Source organism: Petromyzon marinus, chromosome 49 (assembly GCF_048934315.1).
Source record: "Petromyzon marinus isolate PM22_M1 ecotype Great Lakes invasive population chromosome 49, UKy_Petmar_22M1.pri1.0, whole genome shotgun sequence".
Lineage (NCBI taxonomy): Eukaryota > Metazoa > Chordata > Hyperoartia > Petromyzontiformes > Petromyzontidae > Petromyzon > Petromyzon marinus.
Genome location: NC_133715.1, coordinates 1441100 through 1468291, shown reverse-complemented (window position 1 = coordinate 1468291; position 27192 = coordinate 1441100). Strand labels below are relative to the sequence as shown.

General features: G+C 45.5%; 1 protein-coding gene across 2 annotated transcripts in view; it reads left to right on the top strand.

Moving 5' to 3' along the window:
* The first annotated feature begins 16120 nt into the window (after nt 1–16120).
* Nucleotides 16121–27192, top strand: part of LOC116952965 (uncharacterized) — a 35332-nt gene continuing 24260 nt past the window's right edge. The window contains exon 1 of one of the 2 annotated variants that reach the window (XM_032972731.2): nt 16121–16315. Coding sequence is in view for 1 of the 2 variants with exons in the window: in XM_032972730.2 (XP_032828621.2) it covers nt 16598–16623 (26 nt within the window). In the remaining variant the exon portion in view is untranslated. Of the gene's footprint in view, nt 16624–27192 lie in introns of both variants that reach the window. The other variant, XM_032972730.2, reaches the window with a different exon arrangement.

Below are 27192 nucleotides of genomic sequence, written 5' to 3'. Positions count from 1 at the left end.
TGGTCATCATGGTCATCATGGTCATCATTGTCATCATGGTCATCATGGTCATCATTGTCATCATGGTCATCATCGTCATCATGGTCATCATTGTCATCATGGCAATCATGGTCGTCATTGTCATCATTGTCGTCATGGTCATCATTGTCATCATGGTCATCATTGTCATCATTGTCATCATTGTCGTCATAGTCATCATGGTCATCATTGTCATCATTGTAATCTTGGTCATCATGGTCATGATTGTCATCATTGTCATCATGGTCATCATGATCATCATTGTCATCATTATCGTCATGGTCATCATTGTCATCATTGTCATCATGGTCATCATGGTCATCATTGTTGTCATGGTCATCATTGTCATCATTGTCATCATGGTCATCATTGTCATCATTGTCATCATAGTCATCATTGTCATCATGGTCATCATTGTCATCATGGTCATCATGGTCATCATTGTCATCATTGTCGTCATGGTCATCATTGTCGTCATGGTCGTCATTGTCATCATTGTCGTCATGGTCGTCATTGTCGTCATGGTCATCATTGTCATCTTGGTGATCATTGTGGTCATGGTCATCATGGTCATCATTGTCGTCATGGTCATCATTGTCATCATTGTCATCATTGTCGTCATGGTGATCATGGTCATCATTGTCGTCATTGTAATCTTGGTCATCATGGTCATGATTGTCATCATTGTCATCATTGTCATCATTGTCGTCATGGTCATCATGGTCATCATTGTCGTCATCGTCATCATGGTCATCATTGAAATCATTGTCGTCATTGTCATCATGGTCATCACGGTCATCATGGTCATCATTGTCGTCATTGTCATCATTGTCGTCATGGTCATCATTGTCATCATGGTCATCATGGTCATCATTGTCATCATGGTCATCATTGTCGTCATGGTCATCATTGTCATCATGGTCATCATGGTCATTATTGTCGTCATGGTCGTCATTGTCATCATGGTCATCATTGTCGTCATTGTCGTCATGGTCATCATGGTCGTCATGGTCATTATGGTCGTCATGGTCATCATTGTCGTCATTGTCATCATTGTCGTCATTGTCATCATTGTCATCATTGTCATCATGGTCATCATTGTCATCATTGTCATCATGGTCATCATTGTCATCATGGTCGTCATGGTCATCATGGTCATCTTTGTCGTCATGGTCATCATGGTCATCATGGTCATCATGGTCATCATTGTCAATAATGCCATCATTGTCATCATTGTCATCATGGTCATCATTGTCATCATTGTCATCATGGTCATCATTGTCATCATTGTCGTCATTGTCGTCATGGTCATCATTGTCGTCATGGTCATCATGGTCATCATTGTCGTCATGGTCATCATGGTCATCATTGTCATCATTGTCATCATGGTCTTCATTGTCGTCATTGTCATCATGGTCATCATTGTCATCATGGTCATCATTGTCGTCATTGTCATCATGGTTATCATGGTCATCATTGTCATCATAGTCATCATGGTCATCATTGTCGTCATGGTCATCATGGTCATCATTGTCATCATGGTCATCATTGTCGTCATTGTCATCATGGTCATCATGGTCATCATTGTCATCAAGGTCATCATTGTCGTCATTGTCATCATGGTCATCATTGTCATCATGCTCATCATTGTCATCATGGTCATCATGGTCATCATTGTCATCATGGTCATCATTGTCATCATGGTCATCATTGTCATCATGGTCATCATTGTCGTCATTGTCATCATTGACATCATTCTCATCATTGTCATCATGGTCGTCATGGTCATCATGGTCATCATATTCGTCATTGTCATCATGGTCATCATTGTCGTCATTGTCATGATTGTCATGATTGTCATCATGGTCATCATTGTCGTCATTGTCATCATGGTCATCATTGTCATCATGGTAATCATTGTCACCATTGTCGGCATGGTCATCATTGTCATCATTGTCATCATTGTCATCATGGTCATCATTGTCATCATGGTCATTATTGTCATCATTGTCATCATGGTCATCATCGTCATCATTGTCATCATTGTCATCATTGTCATCATTGTCGTCATGGTCATCATTGTCATCATGGTCATCATGGTCATCATTGTCGTCATGGTCATCATTGTCATCATTGTCATCATGGTCATCATTGTCATCATTGTCATCATGGTCATCATGGTCATCATGGTCATCATTGTCATCATGGTCATCATTGTCATCATTGTCGTCATGGTCATAATGGTCATCATTGTCATCATGGTCATCATGGTCATCATTGTCATCATTGTCATCATGGTTATCATGGTCATCATGGTCATCATTGTCATCATTGTCATTATGGTCATCATTGTCATCATGGCCATCATTGTCGTCATTGTCATCATGGTCATCATGGTCATCATTGTCATCATGGTCATCATGGTCATCATGGTCATCATTGTCGTCATGGTCATTATTGTCATCATGGCCATCATTGTCATCATGGTCATCATTGTCATCATGGTCATCATGGTTATCATGGTCATCATTGTCGTCATTGTCATCATTGTCATCATTGTCATCATTGTCGTCATGGTCATCATTGTCGTCATTGTCATCATGGTCATCATTGTCATCATGGTCATCATGGTCATCATGGTCATCATTGTCGTCATGGTAATCTTGGTCATCATGGTCATGATTGTCACCATTGTCATCATTGACATCATTGTCATCATTGTAATCATGGTCGTCATGGTCATCATGGTCATTATGGTCATCATTGTCGTCATTGTAATATTGGTCATCATGGTCATGATTGTCATGATTGTCATGATTGTCATCATTGTCGTCATGGTCATCATGGTCATCATTGTGGTCATTGTCATCATGGTCATCATGGTCATCATTGTCATCATTGTCATCATATTCATCATTGTCATCATGGTCATCATTGTCGTCATTGTCATCATGGTCATCATGGTCATCATTGTCATCATGGTCATCATTGTCGTCATTGTCATCATTGTCATCATTGTCATCATGCTCATCATTGTCATCATTGTCATCATGGTCATCATGGTCATCATGGTCATCATTGTCGTCATTGTCATCATTATCATCATTGTCATCATTGTCGTTATGGACATCATTGTCGTCATTGTAATCTTGGTCATCATGGTCATGATTGTCATGATTGTCATCATTGTCATCATGCTCATCATTGTCATCATTGTCATCATGGTCATCATGGTCATCATGGTCATCATGGTCATCATGGTCATCATTGTCGTCATGGTGATCATGGTCATCATTGTCGTCATTGTAATCTTGGTCATCATGGTCATGATTGTCATGATTGTCATCATTGTCATCATTGTCGTCATGGTCATCATGGTCATCATTGTCGTCATGGTCATCATGGTCATCATTGTCATCATTGTCATCATGGTCATCACGGTCATCATGGTCATCATTGTCGTCATTGTCATCATTGTCGTCATGGTCATCATTGTCATCATGGTCATCATGGTCATCATTGTCATCATGGTCATCATTGTCGTCATGGTCATCATTGTCATCATGGTCATCATGGTCATTACTGTCGTCATGGTCGTCATTGTCATCATGGTCATCATGGTCATCATTGTCGTCATTGTCGTCATGGTCATCATGGTCGTCATGGTCATTATGGTCGTCATGGTCATCATTGTCGTCATTGTCATCATTGTCGTCATTGTCATCATGGTCATCATTGTCATCATTGTCATCATGGTCATCATTGTCATCATGGTCGTCATGGTCATCATGGTCATCATTGTCGTCATGGTCATCATGGTCATCATGGTCAATAATGCCATCATTGTCATCATTGTCATCATGGTCATCATTGTCATCATTGTCATCATGGTCATCATTGTCATCATTATCGTCATTGTCGTCATGGTCATCATTGTCGTCATGGTCATCATGGTCATCATGGTCATCATTGTCGTCATGGTCATCATGGTCATCATCGTCATCATTGTCATCATGGTCATCATTGTCGTCATTGTCATCATGGTCATCATTGTCATCATGGTCAACATTGTCGTCATTGTCATCATGGTCATCATGGTCATCATTGTCATCATAGTCATCATGGTCATCATTGTCGTCATGGTCATCATGGTCATCATTGTCATCATGGTCATCATTGTCGTCATTGTCATCATGGTCATCATGGTCATCATTGTCATCATGGTCATCATTGTCATCATGGTCATCATTGTCGTCATTGTCATCATGGTCATCATGGTCATCATTGTCATCAAGGTCATCATTGTCGTCATTGTCATCATGGTCATCATTGTCATCATGCTCATCATTGTCATCATGGTCATCATGGTCATCATGGTCATCATTGTCGTCATTGTCATCATTGTCATCATTGTCGTCATGGTCATCATTGTCGTCATTGTCGTCATGGTCATCATTGTCATCATGGTCATCATGGTCATCATGGTCATCATGGTCATCATTGTCATCATGGTCATCATTGTCATCATGGTCATCATTGTCGTCATTGTCATCATTGACATCATTCTCATCATTGTCATCATGGTCGTCATGATCATCATGGTCATCATATTCGTCATTGTCATCATGGTCATCATTGTCGTCATTGTCATCATTGTCATTATGGTCATCATTGTCATCATGGTCATCATTGTCGTCATTGTCATCATGGTCATCATGGTCATCATTGTCATCATGGTCATCATGGTCATCATTGTCGTCATGGTCATTATTGTCATCATGGTCATCATTGTCATCATTGTCATCATGGTCATCATGGTCATCATGGTCATCATTGTCGTCATTGTCATCATTGTCATCATTGTCGTCATGGTCATCATTGTCGTCATTGTCGTCATGGTCATCATTGTCATCATGGTCATCATGGTCATCATGGTCATCATTGTCGTCATTGTAATCTTGGTCATCATGGTCATGATTGTCATCATTGTCATCATTGACATCATTGTCATCATTGTCATCATGGTCGTCATGGTCATCATGGTCATTATGGTCATCATTGTCGTCATTGTAATATTGGTCATCACGGTCATGATTGTTATGATTGTCATGATTGTCATCATTGTCGTCATGGTCATCATGGTCATCATTGTCGTCATTGTCATCATGGTCATCATGGTCATCATTGTCATCATGGTCATCATTGTCATCATGGTCATCATTGTCATCATGGTCATCATGGTCATCATTGTCGTCATGGTCGTCATTGTCATTATGGTCATCATGGTCATCATTGTCATCATGGTCATCATTGTCATCATGGTCATCATTGTCGTCATTGTCATCATTGACATCATTGTCATCATTGTCATGATGGTCGTCATGGTCATCATGGTCATCATGGTCATCATTGTCGTCATTGTCATCATGGTCATCATTGTCGTCATGGTCATCATTGTCATCATGGTCATCATGGTCATCATTGTCATCATGGTCATCATTGTCATCATGGTCATCATTGTCATCATTGTCAATATTGTCATCATTGTCATCATTGCCATCATGGTCATCATTGTCATCATTGTCATCATGGTCATCATTGTCATCATGGTCATCATTGTCTTCATGGTCATCATTGTCGTCATTGTCATCATTGACATCATGGTCATCATTGTCATCATGGTCATCATTGTCATCATGGTCATCATGGTCATCATTGTCATCATGGTCATCATGGTCATCATTGTCATCATTGTCATCAGGGTTATCATGGTCATCATGGTCATCATTGTCATCATTGTCATTATGGTCATCATTGTCATCATTGTCATCATGGTCATCATTGTCGTCATGGTCATCATTGTCATCATTGTCATCATGGTCATCATTGTCGTCATTGTCATCATGGTCATCATGGTCATCATGGTCATCATGGTCATCATGGTCATCATGGTCATCATTGTCATCATGGTCGTCATGGTCATCATTGTCATCATGGTCATCATGGTCATCATGGTCATCATTGTCATCATGGTCATCATGGTCATCATTGTCATCATGGTCATCATCGTCATCATGGTCATCATTGTCATCATTGTCATCATGGTCATCATTGTCATCATGGCAATCATGGTCGTCATTGTCATCATTGTCGTCATGGTCATCATTGTCATCATGGTCATCATTGTCATCATTGTCGTCATAGTCATCATGGTCATCATTGTCATCATTGTAATCTTGGTCATCATGGTCATGATTGTCATCATTGTCATCATGGTCATCATGATCATCATTGTCATCATTATCGTCATGGTCATCATTGTCATCATTGTCATCATGGTCATCATGGTCATCATTGTTGTCATGGTCATCATTGTCATCATTGTCATCATGGTCATCATTGTCATCATTGTCATCATAGTCATCATTGTCATCATGGTCATCATTGTCATCATGGTCATCATGGTCATCATTGTCATCATTGTCGTCATGGTCATCATTGTCGTCATGGTCGTCATTGTCATCATTGTCGTCATGGTCGTCATTGTCGTCATGGTCATCATTGTCATCTTGGTGATCATTATGGTCATGGTCATCATGGTCATCATTGTCGTCATGGTCATCATTGTCATCATTGTCATCATTGTCGTCATGGTGATCATGGTCATCATTGTCGTCATTGTAATCTTGGTCATCATGGTCATGATTGTCATCATTGTCATCATTGTCATCATTGTCGTCATGGTCATCATAGTCATCATTGTCGTCATCGTCATCATGGTCATCATTGAAATCATTGTCGTCATTGTCATCATGGTCATCACGGTCATCATGGTCATCATTGTCGTCATTGTCATCATTGTCGTCATGGTCATCATTGTCATCATGGTCATCATGGTCATCATTGTCATCATGGTCATCATTGTCGTCATGGTCATCATTGTCATCATGGTCATCATGGTCATTATTGTCGTCATGGTCGTCATTGTCATCATGGTCATCATTGTCGTCATTGTCGTCATGGTCATCATGGTCGTCATGGTCATTATGGTCGTCATGGTCATCATTGTCGTCATTGTCATCATTGTCGTCATTGTCATCATTGTCATCATTGTCATCATGGTCATCATTGTCATCATTGTCATCATGGTCATCATTGTCATCATGGTCGTCATGGTCATCATGGTCATCATTGTCGTCATGGTCATCATGGTCATCATGGTCATCATGGTCATCATTGTCAATAATGCCATCATTGTCATCATTGTCATCATGGTCATCATTGTCATCATTGTCATCATGGTCATCATTGTCATCATTGTCGTCATTGTCGTCATGGTCATCATTGTCGTCATGGTCATCATGGTCATCATGGTCATCATTGTCGTCATGGTCATCATGGTCATCATTGTCATCATTGTCATCATGGTCTTCATTGTCGTCATTGTCATCATGGTCATCATTGTCATCATGGTCATCATTGTCGTCATTGTCATCATGGTTATCATGGTCATCATTGTCATCATAGTCATCATGGTCATCATTGTCGTCATGGTCATCATGGTCATCACTGTCATCATGGTCATCATTGTCGTCATTGTCATCATGGTCATCATGGTCATCATTGTCATCATGGTCATCATTGTCGTCATTGTCATCATGGTCATCATTGTCATCATGCTCATCATTGTCATCATGGTCATCATGGTCATCATTGTCATCATGGTCATCATTGTCATCATGGTCATCATTGTCATCATGGTCATCATTGTCGTCATTGTCATCATTGACATCATTCTCATCATTGTCATCATGGTCGTCATGGTCATCATGGTCATCATATTCGTCATTGTCATCATGGTCATCATTGTCGTCATTGTCATGATTGTCATGATTGTCATGATTGTCATCATGGTCATCATTGTCGTCATTGTCATCATGGTCATCATTGTCATCATGGTAATCATTGTCACCATTGTCGGCATGGTCATCATTGTCATCATTGTCATCATTGTCATCATGGTCATCATTGTCATCATGGTCATCATTGTCATCATTGTCATCATTGTCATAATTGTCGTCATGGTCATCATTGTCATCATGGTCATCATGGTCATCATTGTCGTCATGGTCATCATTGTCATCATTGTCATCATGGTCATCATTGTCATCATTGTCATCATGGTCATCATGGTCATCATGGTCATCATTGTCATCATGGTCATCATTGTCATCATTGTCGTCATGGTCATAATGGTCATCATTGTCATCATGGTCATCATGGTCATCATTGTCATCATTGTCATCATGGTTATCATGGTCATCATGGTCATCATTGTCATCATTGTCATTATGGTCATCATTGTCATCATGGCCATCATTGTCGTCATTGTCATCATGGTCATCATGGTCATCATTGTCATCATGGTCATCATGGTCATCATGGTCATCATTGTCGTCATGGTCATTATTCTCATCATGGCCATCATTGTCATCATGGTCATCATTGTCATCATGGTCATCATGGTTATCATGGTCATCATTGTCGTCATTGTCATCATTGTCATCATTGTCATCATTGTCGTCATGGTCATCATTGTCGTCATTGTCATCATGGTCATCATTGTCATCATGGTCATCATGGTCATCATGGTCATCATGGTCATCATTGTCGTCATGGTAATCTTGGTCATCATGGTCATGATTGTCACCATTGTCATCATTGACATCATTGTCATCATTGTAATCATGGTCGTCATGGTCATCATGGTCATTATGGCCATCATTGTCGTCATTGTAATATTGGTCATCATGGTCATGATTGTCATGATTGTCATGATTGTCATCATTGTCGTCATGGTCATCATGGTCATCATTGTGGTCATTGTCATCATGGTCATCATGGTCATCATTGTCATCATATTCATCATTGTCATCATGGTCATCATTGTCGTCATTGTCATCATGGTCATCATGGTCATCATTGTCATCATGGTCATCATTGTCGTCATTGTCATCATTGTCATCATGCTCATCATTGTCATCATTGTCATCATGGTCATCATGGTCATCATGGTCATCATTGTCGTCATTGTCATCATTATCATCATTGTCATCATTGTCGTTATGGACATCATTGTCGTCATTGTCGTCATGGTCATCATTGTCATCATGGTCATCATGGTCATCATGGTCATCATTGTCGTCATGGTGATCATGGTCATCATTGTCATCATTGTAATCTTGGTCATCATGGTCATGATTGTCATGATTGTCATCATTGTCATCATTGTCGTCATGGTCATCATGGTCATCATTGTCGTCATGGTCATCATGGTCATCATTGTCATCATTGTCATCATTGTCATCATGGTCATCACGGTGATCATGGTCATCATTGTCGTCATTGTCATCATTGTCGTCATGGTCATCATTGTCATCATGGTCATCATGGTCATCATTGTCATCATGGTCATCATTGTCGTCATGGTCATCATTGTCATCATGGTCATCATGGTCATTACTGTCGTCATGGTCGTCATTGTCATCATGGTCATCATGGTCATCATTGTCGTCATTGTCATCATGGTCATCATGGTCGTCATGGTCATTATGGTCGTCATGGTCATCATTGTCGTCATTGTCATCATTGTCGTCATTGTCATCATGGTCATCATTGTCATCATTGTCATCATGGTCATCATTGTCATCATGGTCGTCATGGTCATCATGGTCATCATTGTCGTCATGGTCATCATGGTCATCATGGTCATCATGGTCATCATTGTCAATAATGCCATCATTGTCATCATTGTCATCATGGTCATCATTGTCATCATTGTCATCATGGTCATCATTGTCATCATTATCGTCATTGTCGTCATGGTCATCATTGTCGTCATGGTCATCATGGTCATCATGGTCATCATTGTCGTCATGGTCATCATGGTCATCATCGTCATCATTGTCATCATGGTCATCATTGTCGTCATTGTCATCATGGTCATCATTGTCATCATGGTCAACATTGTCGTCATTGTCATCATGGTCATCATGGTCATCATTGTCATCATAGTCATCATGGTCATCATTGTCGTCATGGTCATCATGGTCATCATTGTCATCATGGTCATCATTGTCGTCATTGTCATCATGGTCATCATGGTCATCATTGTCATCATGGTCATCATTGTCATCATGGTCATCATTGTCGTCATTGTCATCATGGTCATCATGGTCATCATTGTCATCAAGGTCATCATTGTCGTCATTGTCATCATGGTCATCATTGTCATCATGCTCATCATTGTCATCATGGTCATCATTGTCGTCATTGTCATCATTGTCATCATGGTCATCATGGTCATCATGGTCATCATTGTCGTCATGGTGATCATGGTCATCATTGTCGTCATTGTAATCTTGGTCATCATGGTCATGATTGTCATGATTGTCATCATTGTCATCATTGTCGTCATGGTCATCATGGTCATCATTGTCGTCATGGTCATCATGGTCATCATTGTCATCATTGTCATCATTGTCATCATGGTCATCACGGTCATCATGGTCATCATTGTCGTCATTGTCATCATTGTCGTCATGGTCATCATTGTCATCATGGTCATCATGGTCATCATTGTCATCATGGTCATCATTGTCGTCATGGTCATCATTGTCATCATGGTCATCATGGTCATTACTGTCGTCATGGTCGTCATTGTCATCATGGTCATCATGGTCATCATTGTCGTCATTGTCATCATGGTCATCATGGTCGTCATGGTCATTATGGTCGTCATGGTCATCATTGTCGTCATTGTCATCATTGTCGTCATTGTCATCATGGTCATCATTGTCATCATTGTCATCATGGTCATCATTGTCATCATGGTCGTCATGGTCATCATGGTCATCATTGTCGTCATGGTCATCATGGTCATCATGGTCATCATGGTCAATAATGCCATCATTGTCATCATTGTCATCATGGTCATCATTGTCATCATTGTCATCATGGTCATCATTGTCATCATTATCGTCATTGTCGTCATGGTCATGATTGTCGTCATGGTCATCATGGTCATCATGGTCATCATTGTCGTCATGGTCATCATGGTCATCATCGTCATCATTGTCATCATGGTCATCATTGTCGTCATTGTCATCATGGTCATCATTGTCATCATGGTCAACATTGTCGTCATTGTCATCATGGTCATCATGGTCATCATTGTCATCATAGTCATCATGGTCATCATTGTCGTCATGGTCATCATGGTCATCATTGTCATCATGGTCATCATTGTCGTCATTGTCATCATGGTCATCATGGTCATCATTGTCATCATGGTCATCATTGTCATCATGGTCATCATTGTCGTCATTGTCATCATGGTCATCATTGTCATCAAGGTCATCATTGTCGTCATTGTCATCATGGTCATCATTGTCATCATGCTCATCATTGTCATCATGGTCATCATGGTCATCATGGTCATCATTGTCGTCATTGTCATCATTGTCATCATTGTCGTCATGGTCATCATTGTCGTCATTGTCGTCATGGTCATCATTGTCATCATGGTCATCATGGTCATCATGGTCATCATGGTCATCATTGTCATCATGGTCATCATTGTCATCATGGTCATCATTGTCGTCATTGTCATCATTGACATCATTCTCATCATTGTCATCATGGTCGTCATGATCATCATGGTCATCATATTCGTCATTGTCATCATGGTCATTATTGTTGTCATTGTCATCATGGTCATCATTGTCGTCATTGTCATGATTGTCATGATTGTCATCATTGTCATCATTGTCTTCATGGTCATCATGGTCATCATGGTCATCATTGTCATCATGGTCATCATTGTCGTCATTGTCATCATGGTCATCATTGTCATCATGGTAATCATTGTCACCATTGTCGTCATGGTCATCATTGTCATCATTGTCATCATGGTCATCATGGTCATCATTGTCATCATTGTCATCATTGTCATCATTGTCGTCATGGTCATCATTGTCATCATGGTCATCATGGTCTTCATTGTCGTCATGGTCATCATTGTCATCATTGTCATCATGGTCATCATGGTCATCATGGTCATCATTGTCATCATGGTCATCATTGTCATCATTGTCGTCATGGTCATAATGGTCATCATTGTCATCATGGTCATCATCGTCATCATTGTCATCATTGTCATCATGGTTATCATGGTCATCATGGTCATCATTGTCATCATTGTCATTATGGTCATCATTGTCATCATGGTCATCATTGTCGTCATTGTCATCATGGTCATCATGGTCATCATTGTCATCATGGTCATCATGGTCATCATGGTCATCATTGTCGTCATGGTCATTATTGTCATCATGGTCATCATTGTCATCATTGTCATCATGGTCATCATGGTCATCATGGTCATCATTGTCGTCATTGTCATCATTGTCATCATTGTCATCATTGTCGTCATGGTCATCATTGTCGTCATTGTCGTCATGGTCATCATTGTCATCATGGTCATCATGGTCATCATTGTCGTCATTGTAATCTTGGTCATCATGGTCATGATTGTCATCATTGTCATCATTGACATCATTGTCATCATTGTCATCATGGTCGTCATGGTCATCATGGTCATTATGGTCATCATTGTCGTCATTGTAATATTGGTCATCACGGTCATGATTGTCATGATTGTCATGATTGTCATCATTGTCGTCATGGTCATCATGGTCATCATTGTCGTCATTGTCATCATGGTCATCATGGTCATCATTGTCATCATTGTCATCATATTCATCATTGTCATCATGGTCATCATTGTCGTCATTGTCATCATGGTCATCATGGTCATCATTGTCATCATGGTCATCATTGTCGTCATTGTCATCATTGTCATCATTGCCGTCATGCTCATCATTGTCATCATGGTCATCATGGTCATCATGGTCATCATTGTCGTCATTGTCATCATTGTCATCATTGTCATCATTGTCGTTATGGTCATCATTGTCGTCATTGTCGTCATGGTCATCATTGTCATCATGGTCATCATGGTCATCATTGTCGTCATGGTCATCATTGTCATCATTGTCATCATGGTCATCATGGTCATCATTGTCATCATGGTCATCATTGTCATCATGGACATCATGGCCATCATTGTCATCATTGTCGTCATGGTCATCATTGTCGTCATGGTCGTCATTGTCATCATTGTCGTCATGGTCGTCATTGTCGTCATGGTCATCATTGTCATCTTGGTGATCATTGTGGTCATGGTCATCATGGTCATCATTGTCGCCATGGTCATCATTGTCGTCATGGTGATCATGGTCATCATTGTCGTCATTGTAATCTTGGTCATCATGGTCATGATTGTCATGATTGTCATCGTTGTCATCATTGTCGTCATGGTCATCATGGTCATCATTGTCGTCATGGTCATCATGGTCATCATTGTCATCATTGTCGTCATTGTCATCATGGTCATCACGGTCATCATGGTCAGAATTGTCGTCATTGTCATCATTGTCATCATGGTCATCATGGTCGTCATGGTCATCATTGTCATCATGGTCATCATGGTCATTATTGTCGTCATGGTCGTCATTGTCATCATGGTCATCATGGTCATCATTGTCGTCATTGTCGTCATGGTCATCATGGTCGTCATGGTCATTATGGTCGTCATGGTCATCATTGTCGTCATTGTCATCATTGTCGTCATTGTCATCATTGTCATCATTGTCATCATGGTCATCATTGTCATCATTGTCATCATGGTCATCATTGTCATCATGGTCGTCATGGTCATCATGGTCATCATTGTCGTCATGGTCATCATGGTCATCATGGTCATCATTGTCAATAATGCCATCATTGTCATCATTGTCATCATTGTCATCATTGTCATCATGGTCATCATTGTCATCATTGTCGTCATTGTCGTCATGGTCATCATTGTCGTCATGGTCATCATGGTCATCATTGTCGTCATGGTCATCATGGTCATCATTGTCATCATTGTCATCATGGTCATCATTGTCGTCATTGTCATCATGGTCATCATGGTCATCATTGTCATCATTGTCATCATGGTCATCATTGTCATCATGGTCATCTTTGTCGTCATTGTCATCATGGTCATCATGGTCATCATTGTCATCAAGGTCATCATGGTCATCATTGTCATCATGGTCATCTTTGTCATCATTGTCATCATGGTCATCATGGTCATCATGGGGTCATCATTGTCGTCATTGTCATCATTGTCATCATTGTCGTCATTGTCGTCATGGTCATCATTGTCATCATGGTCATTATGGTCATCATGGTCATCATGGTCATCATTGTCATCATGGTCATCATGGTCATCATTGTCATCATGGTCATCATTGTCATCATGGTCATCATTGTCGTCATTGTCATCATTGACATCATTCTCATCATTGTCATCATGGTCGTCATGGTCATCATGGTCATCATGGTCGTCATGGTCATCATGGTCATCATTGTCATCATGGTCATCATTGTCGTCATTGTCATCATGGTTATCATTGTCATCATGGTCATTATTGTCATCATTGTCATCATGGTCATCATGGTCATCATGGTCATCATTGTCATCATTGTCATCATTGTCGTCATGGTCATCATTGTCATCATGGTCATCATGGTCATCATTGTCGTCATGGTCATCATTGTCATCATTGTCATCATGGTCATCATTGTCATCATTGTCATCATGGTCATCGTGGTCATCATGGTCATCATTGTCATCATGGTCATCATGGTCATCATTGTCATCATGGTCATCATGGTCGTCATTGTCGTCATTGTCGTCATGGTCATCATTGTCATCATGGTCATCATTGTCATCATTGTCATCATGGTCATCGTGGTCATCACTGTCATCATTGTCATCATGGTCATCATGGTCATCATTGTCGTCATTGTCATCATGGCCGTCATGGTCATCATTGTCATCATGGTCATCATTGTCGTCATGGTCGTCATGGTCATCATTGTCATCATGGTCATCATTGTCATCATGGTCATCATTGTCATCATGGCCGTCATGGTCATCATTGTCGTCATTGTCATCATGGTCGTCATGGTCATCATGGTCATGATGTTCATCATGGTCATCATGGTCATCATTGTCGTCATTGTCATCATTGTCATCATTGTCGTCATGGTCATCATTGTCGTCATTGTCATCATTGTCATCATTGTCGTCATGGTCATCATTGTCATCATGGTCATCATGGTCATCATTGTCATCATGGTCGTCATGGTACTTACGGAACCTTAACCACGCGAGCCAGCCTGATCCTCACCAGCGTGTGGTGAGGGATGGGGTGAGTGGTGAGGGGCGGGGTGAGTGGTGAGGGGCGGGGTGAGTGGTGAGGGGCGGGGTGAGTGGTGAGGAGCGGGGTTAGTTATGAGGGGCGGGGTTAGTGGTGAAGGGCGAGGTTAGTGGTGAGGGGCGGGGTTAGTGGTGAGGGGCGGGGTTAGTTATGAGGGGCGGGGTTAGTGGTGAGGGGCGGGGATAGTGGTGAGGGGCGGGGTTAGTGGTGAGGGGCGGGGTTAGTGTTGAGGGGCGGGGTTAGTGGTGAGGGGCGGGGTTAGTGTTGAGGGGCGGGGTTAGTGGTGAGGGGCGGGGTTAGTTATGAGGGGCGGGGTTAGTGGTGAGGGGCGGGGTTAGTGTTGAGGGGCGGGGTGAGTGGTGAGGGGCGGGGTTAGTGGTGAGGGGCGGAGTTAGTGGTGAGGGGCGAGGTTAGTTGTGAGGGGCAGGGTTAGTGGTGAGGGGCGGAGTTAGTGGTGAGGGGCGGGGTTAGTGGTGAGGGGCGGGGTTAGTGGTGAGGGGCGGGGATAGTGGTGAGGGGCGGGGATAGTGGTGAGGGGCGGGGATAGTGGTGAGGGGCGGGGATAGTGGTGAGGGGCGGGGATAGTGGTGAGGGGCGGGGATAGTGGTGAGGGGCGGGGTTAGTGGTGAGGGGCGGGGTGAGTGGTTAGGGGCGTGGTGAGGGGCGTGGGGAGGGGCGGGGTTAGTGGTGAGTGGCTAAGGGGTTAGTGGTGAGGGGCGTGGTGAGGGGCGGGGTTCCCTGCCCGTGTTGTGCTGCAGCTGCTGATGCGACGCTGCAGGGTACAGTGCAGTATTTATAAACTCTCTCTCTCGGGGACTATTACACGGCGAGGCGTCCCGGCCACAGTAACGAGGAGTGGGGACCACCGCGGAGAAAGGGCGGCGTGCTCAGCCCGGTGCCAGGTGAGGGTGGATGTGACGAGAGGCTGAGAGCGCGCGAACTTGACTCACCGCAGGGCATCACAGTCGCACAGCGCCTCTCCATAGCTCAGTGGAGGAGTCGTTGGCACGTTGAACTTCTTGCGCGCCGTACGTAGCCAGCCGTGCTCATCCGAGGCATAGTTTAGCCACCATTTGTCTGCGCGCCTTCAACGGAGGGCGAGGAACAGGAAAACCACTCAGGCTCCTAACTCCACGGCGTGGCGAGCAACCTCCACATTGGCATCGAGGAATGGAAGGGCGCTGATGCCTTCAGCCGTGCTGAGGGATCGGTCAGTCAGACACCGCCTCGTCACACACACACTCACACACTCACCTACACTCACCTACACTCACACACACTCACACACACTCACACACACACACTCACCTACACTCACCTACACTCACACACTCACCTACACTCACACACACTCACCTACACTCACCTACACTCACCTACACTCACACACACTCACACACACTCACCTACACTCACCTACACTCACCTACACTCACACACACTCACCTACACTCACACACACTCACACACTCACCTACACTCACACACACTCACACACTCACCTACACTCACACACACTCACCTACACTCACACACACTCACCTACACTCACACACTCACCTACACTCACACACTCACCTACACTCACACACACTCACACACTCACCTACACTCACACACACTCACACACTCACCTACACTCACACACACTCACCCACACTCACACACACTCACCTACACTCACACACACTCACCTACACACACACACTCACCTACACTCACACACACTCACCTACACTCACACACTCACCTACACTCACACACACTCACCCACACTCACACACTCACCTACACTCACACACTCACCTACACTCACACACACTCACCTACACTCACACACACTCACACACTCACCTACACTCACACACACTCACCTACACTCACACACACTCACCTACACTCACACACTCACCTACACTCACACACACTCACCTACACTCACACACACTCACCTACACTCACACACTCACCTACACTCACACACACTCACCCACACTCACACACTCACCTACACTCACACACTCACCTACACTCACACACACTCACCTACACTCACACACACTCACCTACACTCACACACACTCACACACTCACCTACACTCACACACACTCACCTACACTCACACACACTCACCTACACTCACACACTCACCTACACTCACACACACTCACACACTCACTCACCTACACACACTCACCTACACTCACACACACTCACCTACACACACACACTCACCTACACTCACACACACTCACCTACACTCACACACTCACCTACACTCACACACACTCACCCACACTCACCTACACTCACACACTCACCTACACTCACACACTCACCCACACTCACACACACTCACCTACACTCACCCACACTCACCTACACTCACACACACTCACACACACTCACCCACACTCACACACACTCACCTACACTCACACACACTCACCTACACTCACCTACACTCACACACTCACCCACACTCACACACACTCACCCACACTCACCTCCACTCACACACACTCACCTACACTCACACACACTCACCTACACTCACACACACTCACCTACACTCACACACACTCACCCACACTCACACACACTCACCTACACTCACACACACTCTCACACACTCACCTACACTCACACACACTCACCCACACTCACCTCCACTCACACACACTCACCTACACTCACACACACTCACCTACACTCACACATACTCATCTACATTCACACACACTAACCTACACTCACACACACTCACCTACACTCACACACACTCACACACACTCAACCACTCACCTACACTCACACACACTCACCCACACTCACCTACACTCACACACACTCACCCACACTCACCTATACTCACACACACTCAACCACTCACCTATACTCCAACACACTCAACCACTCACCTACACTCACACACACTCACCCACACTCGCACACACTCACCCACACTCACACACACTCACCCACACTCACCTACACTCACACACACTCACCCACACTCACCTACACTCACACTCAACCACTCACTCAATCACTCACCCAGACACTTAACCACTCAAACACATACCCACACAGTCAACCACACTCTCACCCACACACTCATCCATACACTCACACACCCACTCACACACCCATCCACACACTCACCCACACACTCTGCGTTCAACCACCACCACCACACTGCAGTTCACAGCGACAAACCCGCACACTCACACACACTCACACACTCGCCCACACACACACACTCACACACACTCGACCACACACACACTCACACACACTCGACCACACTCTCACACTCGACCACACACTCACACACTCACACACACTCGACCACACACTCACACACTCACACACACACTCACACACACTCGACCACACTCTCACACACTCTTACACTCGACCACACACACACACACTCACACACACTCACACTCGACCACACACACACTCACACACACTCTCACACACTCGCCCACACACTCACACACACACACTCGACCACACTCACACACTCGCCCACACACTCGACCACACACTCTCACACTCGCCCACACACTCGACCACACACTCGACCACACACTCACACACACTCGACCACACACTCGACCACACACTCACACACTCGACCACACACTCGCCCACACACTCGCCCACTCGACCACACACTCGCCCACACACTCGACCACACACTCACACACACTCTTACACTCGCCCACACACTCGACCAGACACTCACACACACTCGCCCACACACTCACACACACTCGCCCACACACTCACACACACTCGACCACACACTCACACACACTCGACCACTCTCAACCAGCCATTCACCACCACACTCCACTATTCTCATTCTGCGGCTTCCCTTCCACTGCTCCACTTTGGAATTCATTGCCTGCGCCGGTCGTCTCTTAAACGAACCTTTGATAATAATTATTATTATAAAATAAACTGTTATAGTGTCTTTTAAAAGCTGAGAGAGCACTCGGGGTCGAGGCGCTGAGCCTTCACTCGAGTGCGTGAAGGGAGGGTAGGCAGTGTGTACGTGTGTGTACGTGTGTGTGTACGTGTACCACACTCAACTATTCTCATTCTGTGGCTTCCCTTCCACTGCTCCACTTTGGAATTCATTGCCTGCGCCGGCAAAACAACCCCCTAACGCCTCGCGGTGCTGGACGGGCAACTCTGTCGTGGACAGTGCTGTGGGGGGAAGTCCAATTTAGATTGGCTCCTCCCCTCATGGCATCTGTGTCCACCACAGGGGCTAAACGGGGGCTCTGGACGGGTGCGAGGGGCTGATATCCCCTCTACCTTCAAAAAATTACCACTGAACCGCGAATTAAGTATGTAACTAATAAGCTTGTGCCGGAGGCCCCGGGGGGCCAGGCGTCTATGACGTCTCCTGTCCAAACCCCAATTGGCGGAGCCAGGAGATTGAATATCTACCCTCGGGGCTCCTCCAGAAACAACGAAAAACCACTACGGGTGGCCACGTGGAATGTTCGAACGCTCACTGCGGAGGAGAGGCTGCCACTCCTCTGTCGGGAGCTGGACCGGTACCGCCTGGATCTATGTGGCTTTCAGGAGGTCCGGTGGACCGGTTCTGGCTCCTGCCACCATGAGGGGTGGACAGTCCTCTACTCGGGGCAGCAGACTGCCAAACAACAGGGTGTGGGTCTTCTTTTGAACAAAAGAATGAAGGGGGCGTGGGAGCGTGGCGGTGAGGTGTGGGAAGCTGTAAGCCCCAGGCTACTTTGGGCTCGCCTTCCCATCAACCGGAGGCGAGGAATGGTGGTCGTGGTTACTTATGCCTCCACCGAAGATGAACATCCATGGAGGGATGCAGGCAAAGCCGATGAGTCAGATGCCTTCTATGACCTGTCACAGGTGCTGGCTAAAGTGGCCCCTCGGGATAGAGTCATCATGTTGGGTGACTTCAATGCCCGAGTTGGTCATGATGCTGGCACCTGGTCTGGAGTGATTGGAGGCCATGGGCCAGATCAGCTCAATAACAACAGTAGGAGGCTGCTAGATTTTTGTGCAGCCCATGGGCTTGTAATTACCAACACGCTGTTCCGGCATCAGCGCATCCACACAACATCATGGATGCATGCCGGGTCTAAGCAAGAACATCTGCTGGACTACATTTTGACGGACCAGCGGATGCGAGCCCATGTCCTTGACACCAGGACCTACCGGGAAGCTGATCTGCCCTCTGACCATCGACTAGTCATCTGTAAGATGCGCCTGCCATTCTTCCACTCCGGTGGTGGGTGTACACCCAGGACCCCATTCCAACCTAAAGTGGCCTGGTCTCAGTTATCTGATGAAAGTTGCAAGCGAGAATTTCATCATCGCTTGCGGATGGGATTGGCATCGTCCCCGACTCCTCCTGATGTCGAGGGTAAATGGGCGAGGTTTTGGACTGTGACTCATGCAGCTGCAATGGCTGCTTTGGGTACGCGATCCAGACCTCCCCAGAGACCCTGGCTGACAGAGGAGGTGTTCAGGATGGTTGAGAAAAAGCGACAGGCCCACTGTCATCGGCTACAGAATCCCACGTCAGAGAATGAGGAGGCTTACCGCAGCCTTCGCTCGGAGGTTCGGAGAGCCGTGAGGCGCTGCAAGGATGGGTGGTGGTCGCGGGTTGTTGAGGAGATGGAGTCTGCCTCAGTGGCCCGTGATCACAAATCTCTATTCAACTCCATCAAAAAAGTAACCTGCAGCGCCACACCTATTACCATCATTAAGGAACAGGTTTGCAGATTTGCTGAGCATTTCTGTGAGGTCCTGAGGGAGGGAAAATCCCTCAGCCAGGAAAACATCGTGGCACAAAGTGAGGATGACCCTGCTGAGGCTGCGGTGCCTCAAATATTGGAAGAAGTCACCCCCTGTGAGTGGCTGGCTGAGGTGCCATCTGTTGAGGAAGTACTGAAGGCGATCCGGAGTCTGAGACCAGGAAAGGCAGCGGGCAGAGATGATCTCCCAAGCGAAATGCTGAGGGAGGGTGGCGTTTGTGCACAGACTGCCCTATGTGATATCATAACAACAGTCTGGACCACTGGACGGGTTCCGCAGGATTGGAAGGATGCCCTGGTGGCCCCCCTTTTTAAGAAGGGGGACCGCACAGACTGTAACAACTACAGGGGCATCTCACTCCTCAGTGTGCCGGGAAAGGTCCTGGCAAGGATTATTCAACATCGCCTTGCCAGGCACGCTGAGGAGAGGCTTGCGGAGCCCCAATGCGGTTTCAGGAAAGGGCGGTCTTGCACAGATGCCATATTTTCTGTCCGTCTGCTACAGCAGAGGTGTAGGGAATTCCAACAAGACCTACATCTCTGCTTTATTGACCTGGTCAAGGCCTATGATACCATCAGTAGGCCTGGGCTCTGGGTTGTTCTTCATGCTTTTGGAGTACCTGACCCTCTGCTCACGATCATTAAGGATCTTCATGATGGTGAGCGGGCCCGGGTAAAACTACGTGGCCGGGAGTCAGAGCCATTCCCTGTACACCTTGGTGTGCGACAGGGATGTCCTCTGGCTCCCACATTATTTAACATCTATTTTGACCACGTAGTTCGTGAAGCCTTCAATAGCTGTACCGGGGGAATCTCCATTTGGTACAGATATAATGGGAGGCTGATCGATGCCCGGTTGTGGTCAAGGGATGGCTCCCGATTGCTCAACCATGGTATGTATGCCGATGATTTGGTAATAGCTGCTCATTCAGAGGAGGAGTTGGAGACGATGCTGCTGAGACTGGAGCGTGCCACTAAGAGATGAGGCCTTACCATCAGCCCCACCAAAACTAAGCACCTGCCTGGGTATTGTGTACCATCGGACACTCCACTCCCACAACTCCCAATCGGTGATGGGGCAGTTGTGGAGAGAGTGGAGAGTTTCCCATACCTGGGCAGTGTGCTTATGACTGGCTCCAGTTTAACAGCAGAGGTCTCACTCCGAATCAGTCGAGCGGCAATATCTTTTCATCGGTTGCGTAACGCTGTGTGGAAGCTACCTGGTCTGTCGCTCCGCACTAAGCTTCAGGTCTTCTCGGCCACGGTCATTCCCTCCCTTCTCTACGCTTGCGAAACGTGGACCCCCCCTAATGGAACATCTTCGCCGGTTAGAAACATTTAGGCTAGCCTGCCTACGATCCATCCTGGGTTTAACCAGGCTGGATTGTGTGAGGAGCTCACAAATCTTTAAAAGATCTGGGCAAGGTCCCATCGGTGAGCTCCTCCGGCAGGCAAGGCTGCGTTGGCTGGGTCATGTAGCCCGCATGCCCAGCCACCGCATGCCGAAACAGCTTTTGTTCGGCCGGATCGAGGGGGTTAAACGGGCGCGTCATGGGCTAGAGAAGAGATGGAGTGATGTGGTACAGGAGGACGTGGAGCTGAGTGGACTTGCCGATGACTGGTACCAGCGGTGTCAAGATCGGCCTCTGTGGAGGAGGCTCGTGAAGGACGCTACTGGGCAGTTGGAGGCAGTCGCCCTCCAACAACAACGGAGGGCGGAGAAGCGACGCTCACGACAACGAGCGGAGCGCCGGGTGGCTAAAACACAGCAGGTTGGCACAGTAGGGGGCACAGGTGGTGCATCAGCCAGTCATCTCAGTCATCTCAGTCAGTCGACCCGTGGCACCAGGGTCTGCCCCGTGACCTCCTGCCCGCGGGCGTTCGACACTTCACGTGGCCTCAAGGTGCACATGGCCTGGCACAAGCGTCGTGGTGACGTCTCCGCCACTTAGTGGCGAATGGCGGTTGTTGTACAATGTGTATACGTTGTGTATACGTTGAACTTCGTTCGCACCGTACGTAGCCAGCCGTGATAATGGAAGGTCGCGTGGATTGCACCGAGACATGCGGACGAGGAGGAGGATGACTCCTCGCCCAAGAGGACACGCAGCCCCCACTCACAGTCACTGCAGGGACTTCAGAAATGCGAAGGGGCCTTCAGCGGGGTGCGTCAGGGCCAGATGGGGACGATAGCCGGATGGGCAAGGGTTATGTAAACTATTAAAATCTTTGTTTTTATTTTACCAACTAAGGCACCACTGAGCTATATGGGTCTTTTTTCAGAATGATAGCTCAACGAAGTGGCTTATCATCACGTGTTCATTTATAAGCAGCAGCCAAAGACTCTAAACGCGTGATGTTGATTCTAAATGTGGAGGGGAAAACCGGAGGATGCGGAGAAAAATCCACGCACACAGAGAGAGACACGCAAACTCCAAATATACAGTGAGGGAAAAAAAGTATTTGATCCCCTGCTGATTTTGTACATTTGCCAACTGACAAAGAAATGATCAGTCTATAATTTTAATGGTAGGTTTATTTGAACAGTGAGAGAGAATAACAACTACAAAATCCAGAAAAACGCATGTCAAAAATGTTATAAATTGATTTGCATTTTAATGAGGGAAACAAGCATTTGACCCCCTCTCAATCAGAAAGATTTCTGGCTCCCAGGTAGCTTTTATACAGGTAATGAGCTGAGATTAGGAGCACACTCTTAAAGGGAGTGCTCCTAATCTCAGCTTGTTACCTGTATAAAAGACACCTGTCCACAGAAGCAATAAATCAATCAGATTCTAAACTCTCCACCATGGCCAAGACCAAAGAGCCCTCCCAGGATGTCAGGGACAAGATTGTAGACCTACACAAGGCTGGAATGGGCTACAAGACCATTGACAAGCAGCTTGGTGAGGTGACAACAGTTGGTGCGATTATTCGCAAATGAAAGAAACACAAAATAACTGTCAATCTCCCTCGGCCTGGGGCTCCATGCAAGATCTCACCTCGTGAAGTTGCAATGATCATGAGAACGGTGAGGAATCAGCCCAGAACTACACGGGAGGATCTTGTCAATGATCTCAAGGCAGCTGGGACCATAGTCACCAAGAAAACAATTGGTAACACACTACACCGTGAAGGACTGAAATCCTGCAGCGCCCGCAAGGTCTCCCTGTTCAAGAAAGCACATATACATGCCCGTCTGAAGTTTGCCAATGAACATCTGAATGATTCAGAGGACAACTGGGTGAAAGTGTTGTGGTCAGATCAGACCAAAATGGAGCTGTTTGGCATCAACTCAACTCGCCGTGTTTGGAGGAGGAGGAATGCTGCCTATGACCCCAAGAACACCATCCCCACCGTCAAACATGGAGGTGGAAACATTATGCTTTGGGGGTGTTTTTCTGCAAAGGGGACTGGACAACTTCACCGCATCAAAGAGACGATGGACGGGGCCATGTACTGTCAAATCTTGGGTGAGAACCTCCTTCCCTCAGCCAGGGCATTGAAAATGGGTTGTGGATGGGTATTCCAGCATGACAATGACCCAAAACACACGACCAAGGCAACAAAGGAGTGGCTCAAGAAGAAGCACATTAAGGTCCTGGAGTGGCCTAGCCAGTCTCCAGACCTTAATCCCATAGAAAATCTGTGGAGGGAGCTGAAGGTTCGAGTTGCCAAATGTCAGCCTCGAAACCTTAATGACTTGGAGAAGATCTGCAAAGAGGAGTGGGACAAAATCCCTCCTGAGATGTGTGCAAACCTGGTGGCCAACTACACGAAACGTCTGACCTCTGTGATTGGCAACAAGGGTTTTGCCACCAAGTACTAAATCATGTTTTGCAAAGGGGTCAAATGCTTGTTTCCCTCATTAAAATGCAAATCAATTTATAACATTTTTGACATGCGTTTTTCTGGATTTTGTTGTTGTTATTCTGTCTCTCACTGTTCAAATAAACCTACCATTAAAATTATAGACTGAACATTTATTTGTCAGTGGGCAAACGTACAAAATCAGCAGGGGATCAAATACTTTTTCCCTCACTGTACAGCAGCAGGCGTCAGGGTCGGGATCGATGCCACGACCTGGGACTGTTTTTGCTGTTTTTTTACTGCCTTCCCGAAGCTTGGGAATTGATGATTTATTGAGAAAAGGGCTGCCACGGTGGTGAGATGTTAACTACCTCGCCTGGTATGCAGGAGGTCGGGGGTTCGATCCTGACCCTGACGCCTGCTGCTGTATATTTGGAGTTTGCGTGTCTCTCTATCCCCGTGGTCGCGTGGATTTTTTCTCCGGTCCTCCGGTTTTCCCCTCCACATTTAGCAATATGCATTAGAGATTAATTAGATTATTTGGTGCTATAAATGTCCAAACGATGGGCTACTTTGTTGAATTTTCATTTGTGGCCAGGTCGCTTCTGAGAAATAAGTTAATACCTCAGTGGCCTTGGCCTGGTAGCATGGGGATCGTTTCGTGGTATGTGATTGGGTGATTTTTTTACCTTTATGGTACTTTGCACGACTATCATGTTTTTGTAACGTTCTTACCCCATGACCCTACTGGACATCTATGAAAAATAACTTCATAGCTCATTGGATTTTTCCAGGATGATTCTGACCTCCCGCAAACCAGGCGAGGTAGTTTACATCCGGCCACAACGGCACCCCTGCAGCAGCCCGGGATTTGAACTAACCCCAATGGCCAGAGCTCTGAGAGATGGCGATGGCGTTGGGAGCCATTCAACCAGCAGTGGATAGATCATGGCCGATTGAGCGCGAGTTTGACGGCTTAATCATAGAGTGAATGTGGAAACTGACAATCATTCACATTTGATAAAAGTCATTAAATGGACCTATTGATAATGTAAGGACTAGGACCTACATCGTCCTTTCGTTATAACCAACCATCTGTTTAACACGTAGGCTTTCGCGACCAATATCATCCATAATAGAGGTTTTTGTGTTAGATTGTGTAAATATATAAATGTGTCGTGAAAACCCGCCACCACCCGGTACAGCCAACTAGTAAGGTTTGTCACGTAAACAGAACATGACAATTCGTCAGGAGTACAGCACTAACCGGTGTGATGGAGAGCCAAGCCACAACATTTACAAACTGAGTACGAAGTTTTGTCACTAATTGCAACTAGCTTCATCAGGCGACAACCATCTGTCAGTTCACCAGCCTGACTGCTGATGAGACACTGAATATTCAACCGGGCCCAAATATGCTATTGTGTGAACCAATGCTGCTGGAATTATGCACACCCAGAAGGCCGTGTGGCTGATGGGATGTGTAAAAAAATGTGTTTTTGTATGAAGGAGCCTTGTCTGCGTATTTATGTTGAAGGGCATAAAGAAGATGTTTCAAGTGGTCTTCTTGAGACAGTGTCTAAAATTAATTGGTTTCAAAGTGCCCATTTGAACCAATTTGCTGACCTTTGACTGACAATTGCTTTTCAAAGCTTCAGTCGCATTGGCCCAAATTGCGAGATACAGCATGTGGGGGGGAGGGGGGGAATCTCTCTCCTTCGAACACGACCGTGTTCGAATTCAGCTGGTTAAGAAATGTGACAACGGTACAACAAGAACAGGTCAACGCAGTTATCGACATGTGGTGGGTTTGGAGCCAACCGCACTCGATTTACGTTCACATGAAGGACATCGTTAGCTTTGAGAATAGCTTTGAGTTTATGTCACCACTCCTCTGTGTTGCCGGGGGGCGGGGGGAGTTGTGAATGTCTCGCAGCAGAGAGGCTGCCTCTCAATCCCTGGAACGGGAAGACTCCACATGCTACATTGCGGGCGATTGCCTGACCTACATTTGGGAAGTGTCTGATAAAGCTCGACCTCACTACATCAGAGTGTGTATGTAACGAGGATATATTAATGACGGCCGGCCAGGATAAACATTAAAATTCAGACGAGTGAGAGCAGGTTGGAGTTGTTTTTAGGAAAT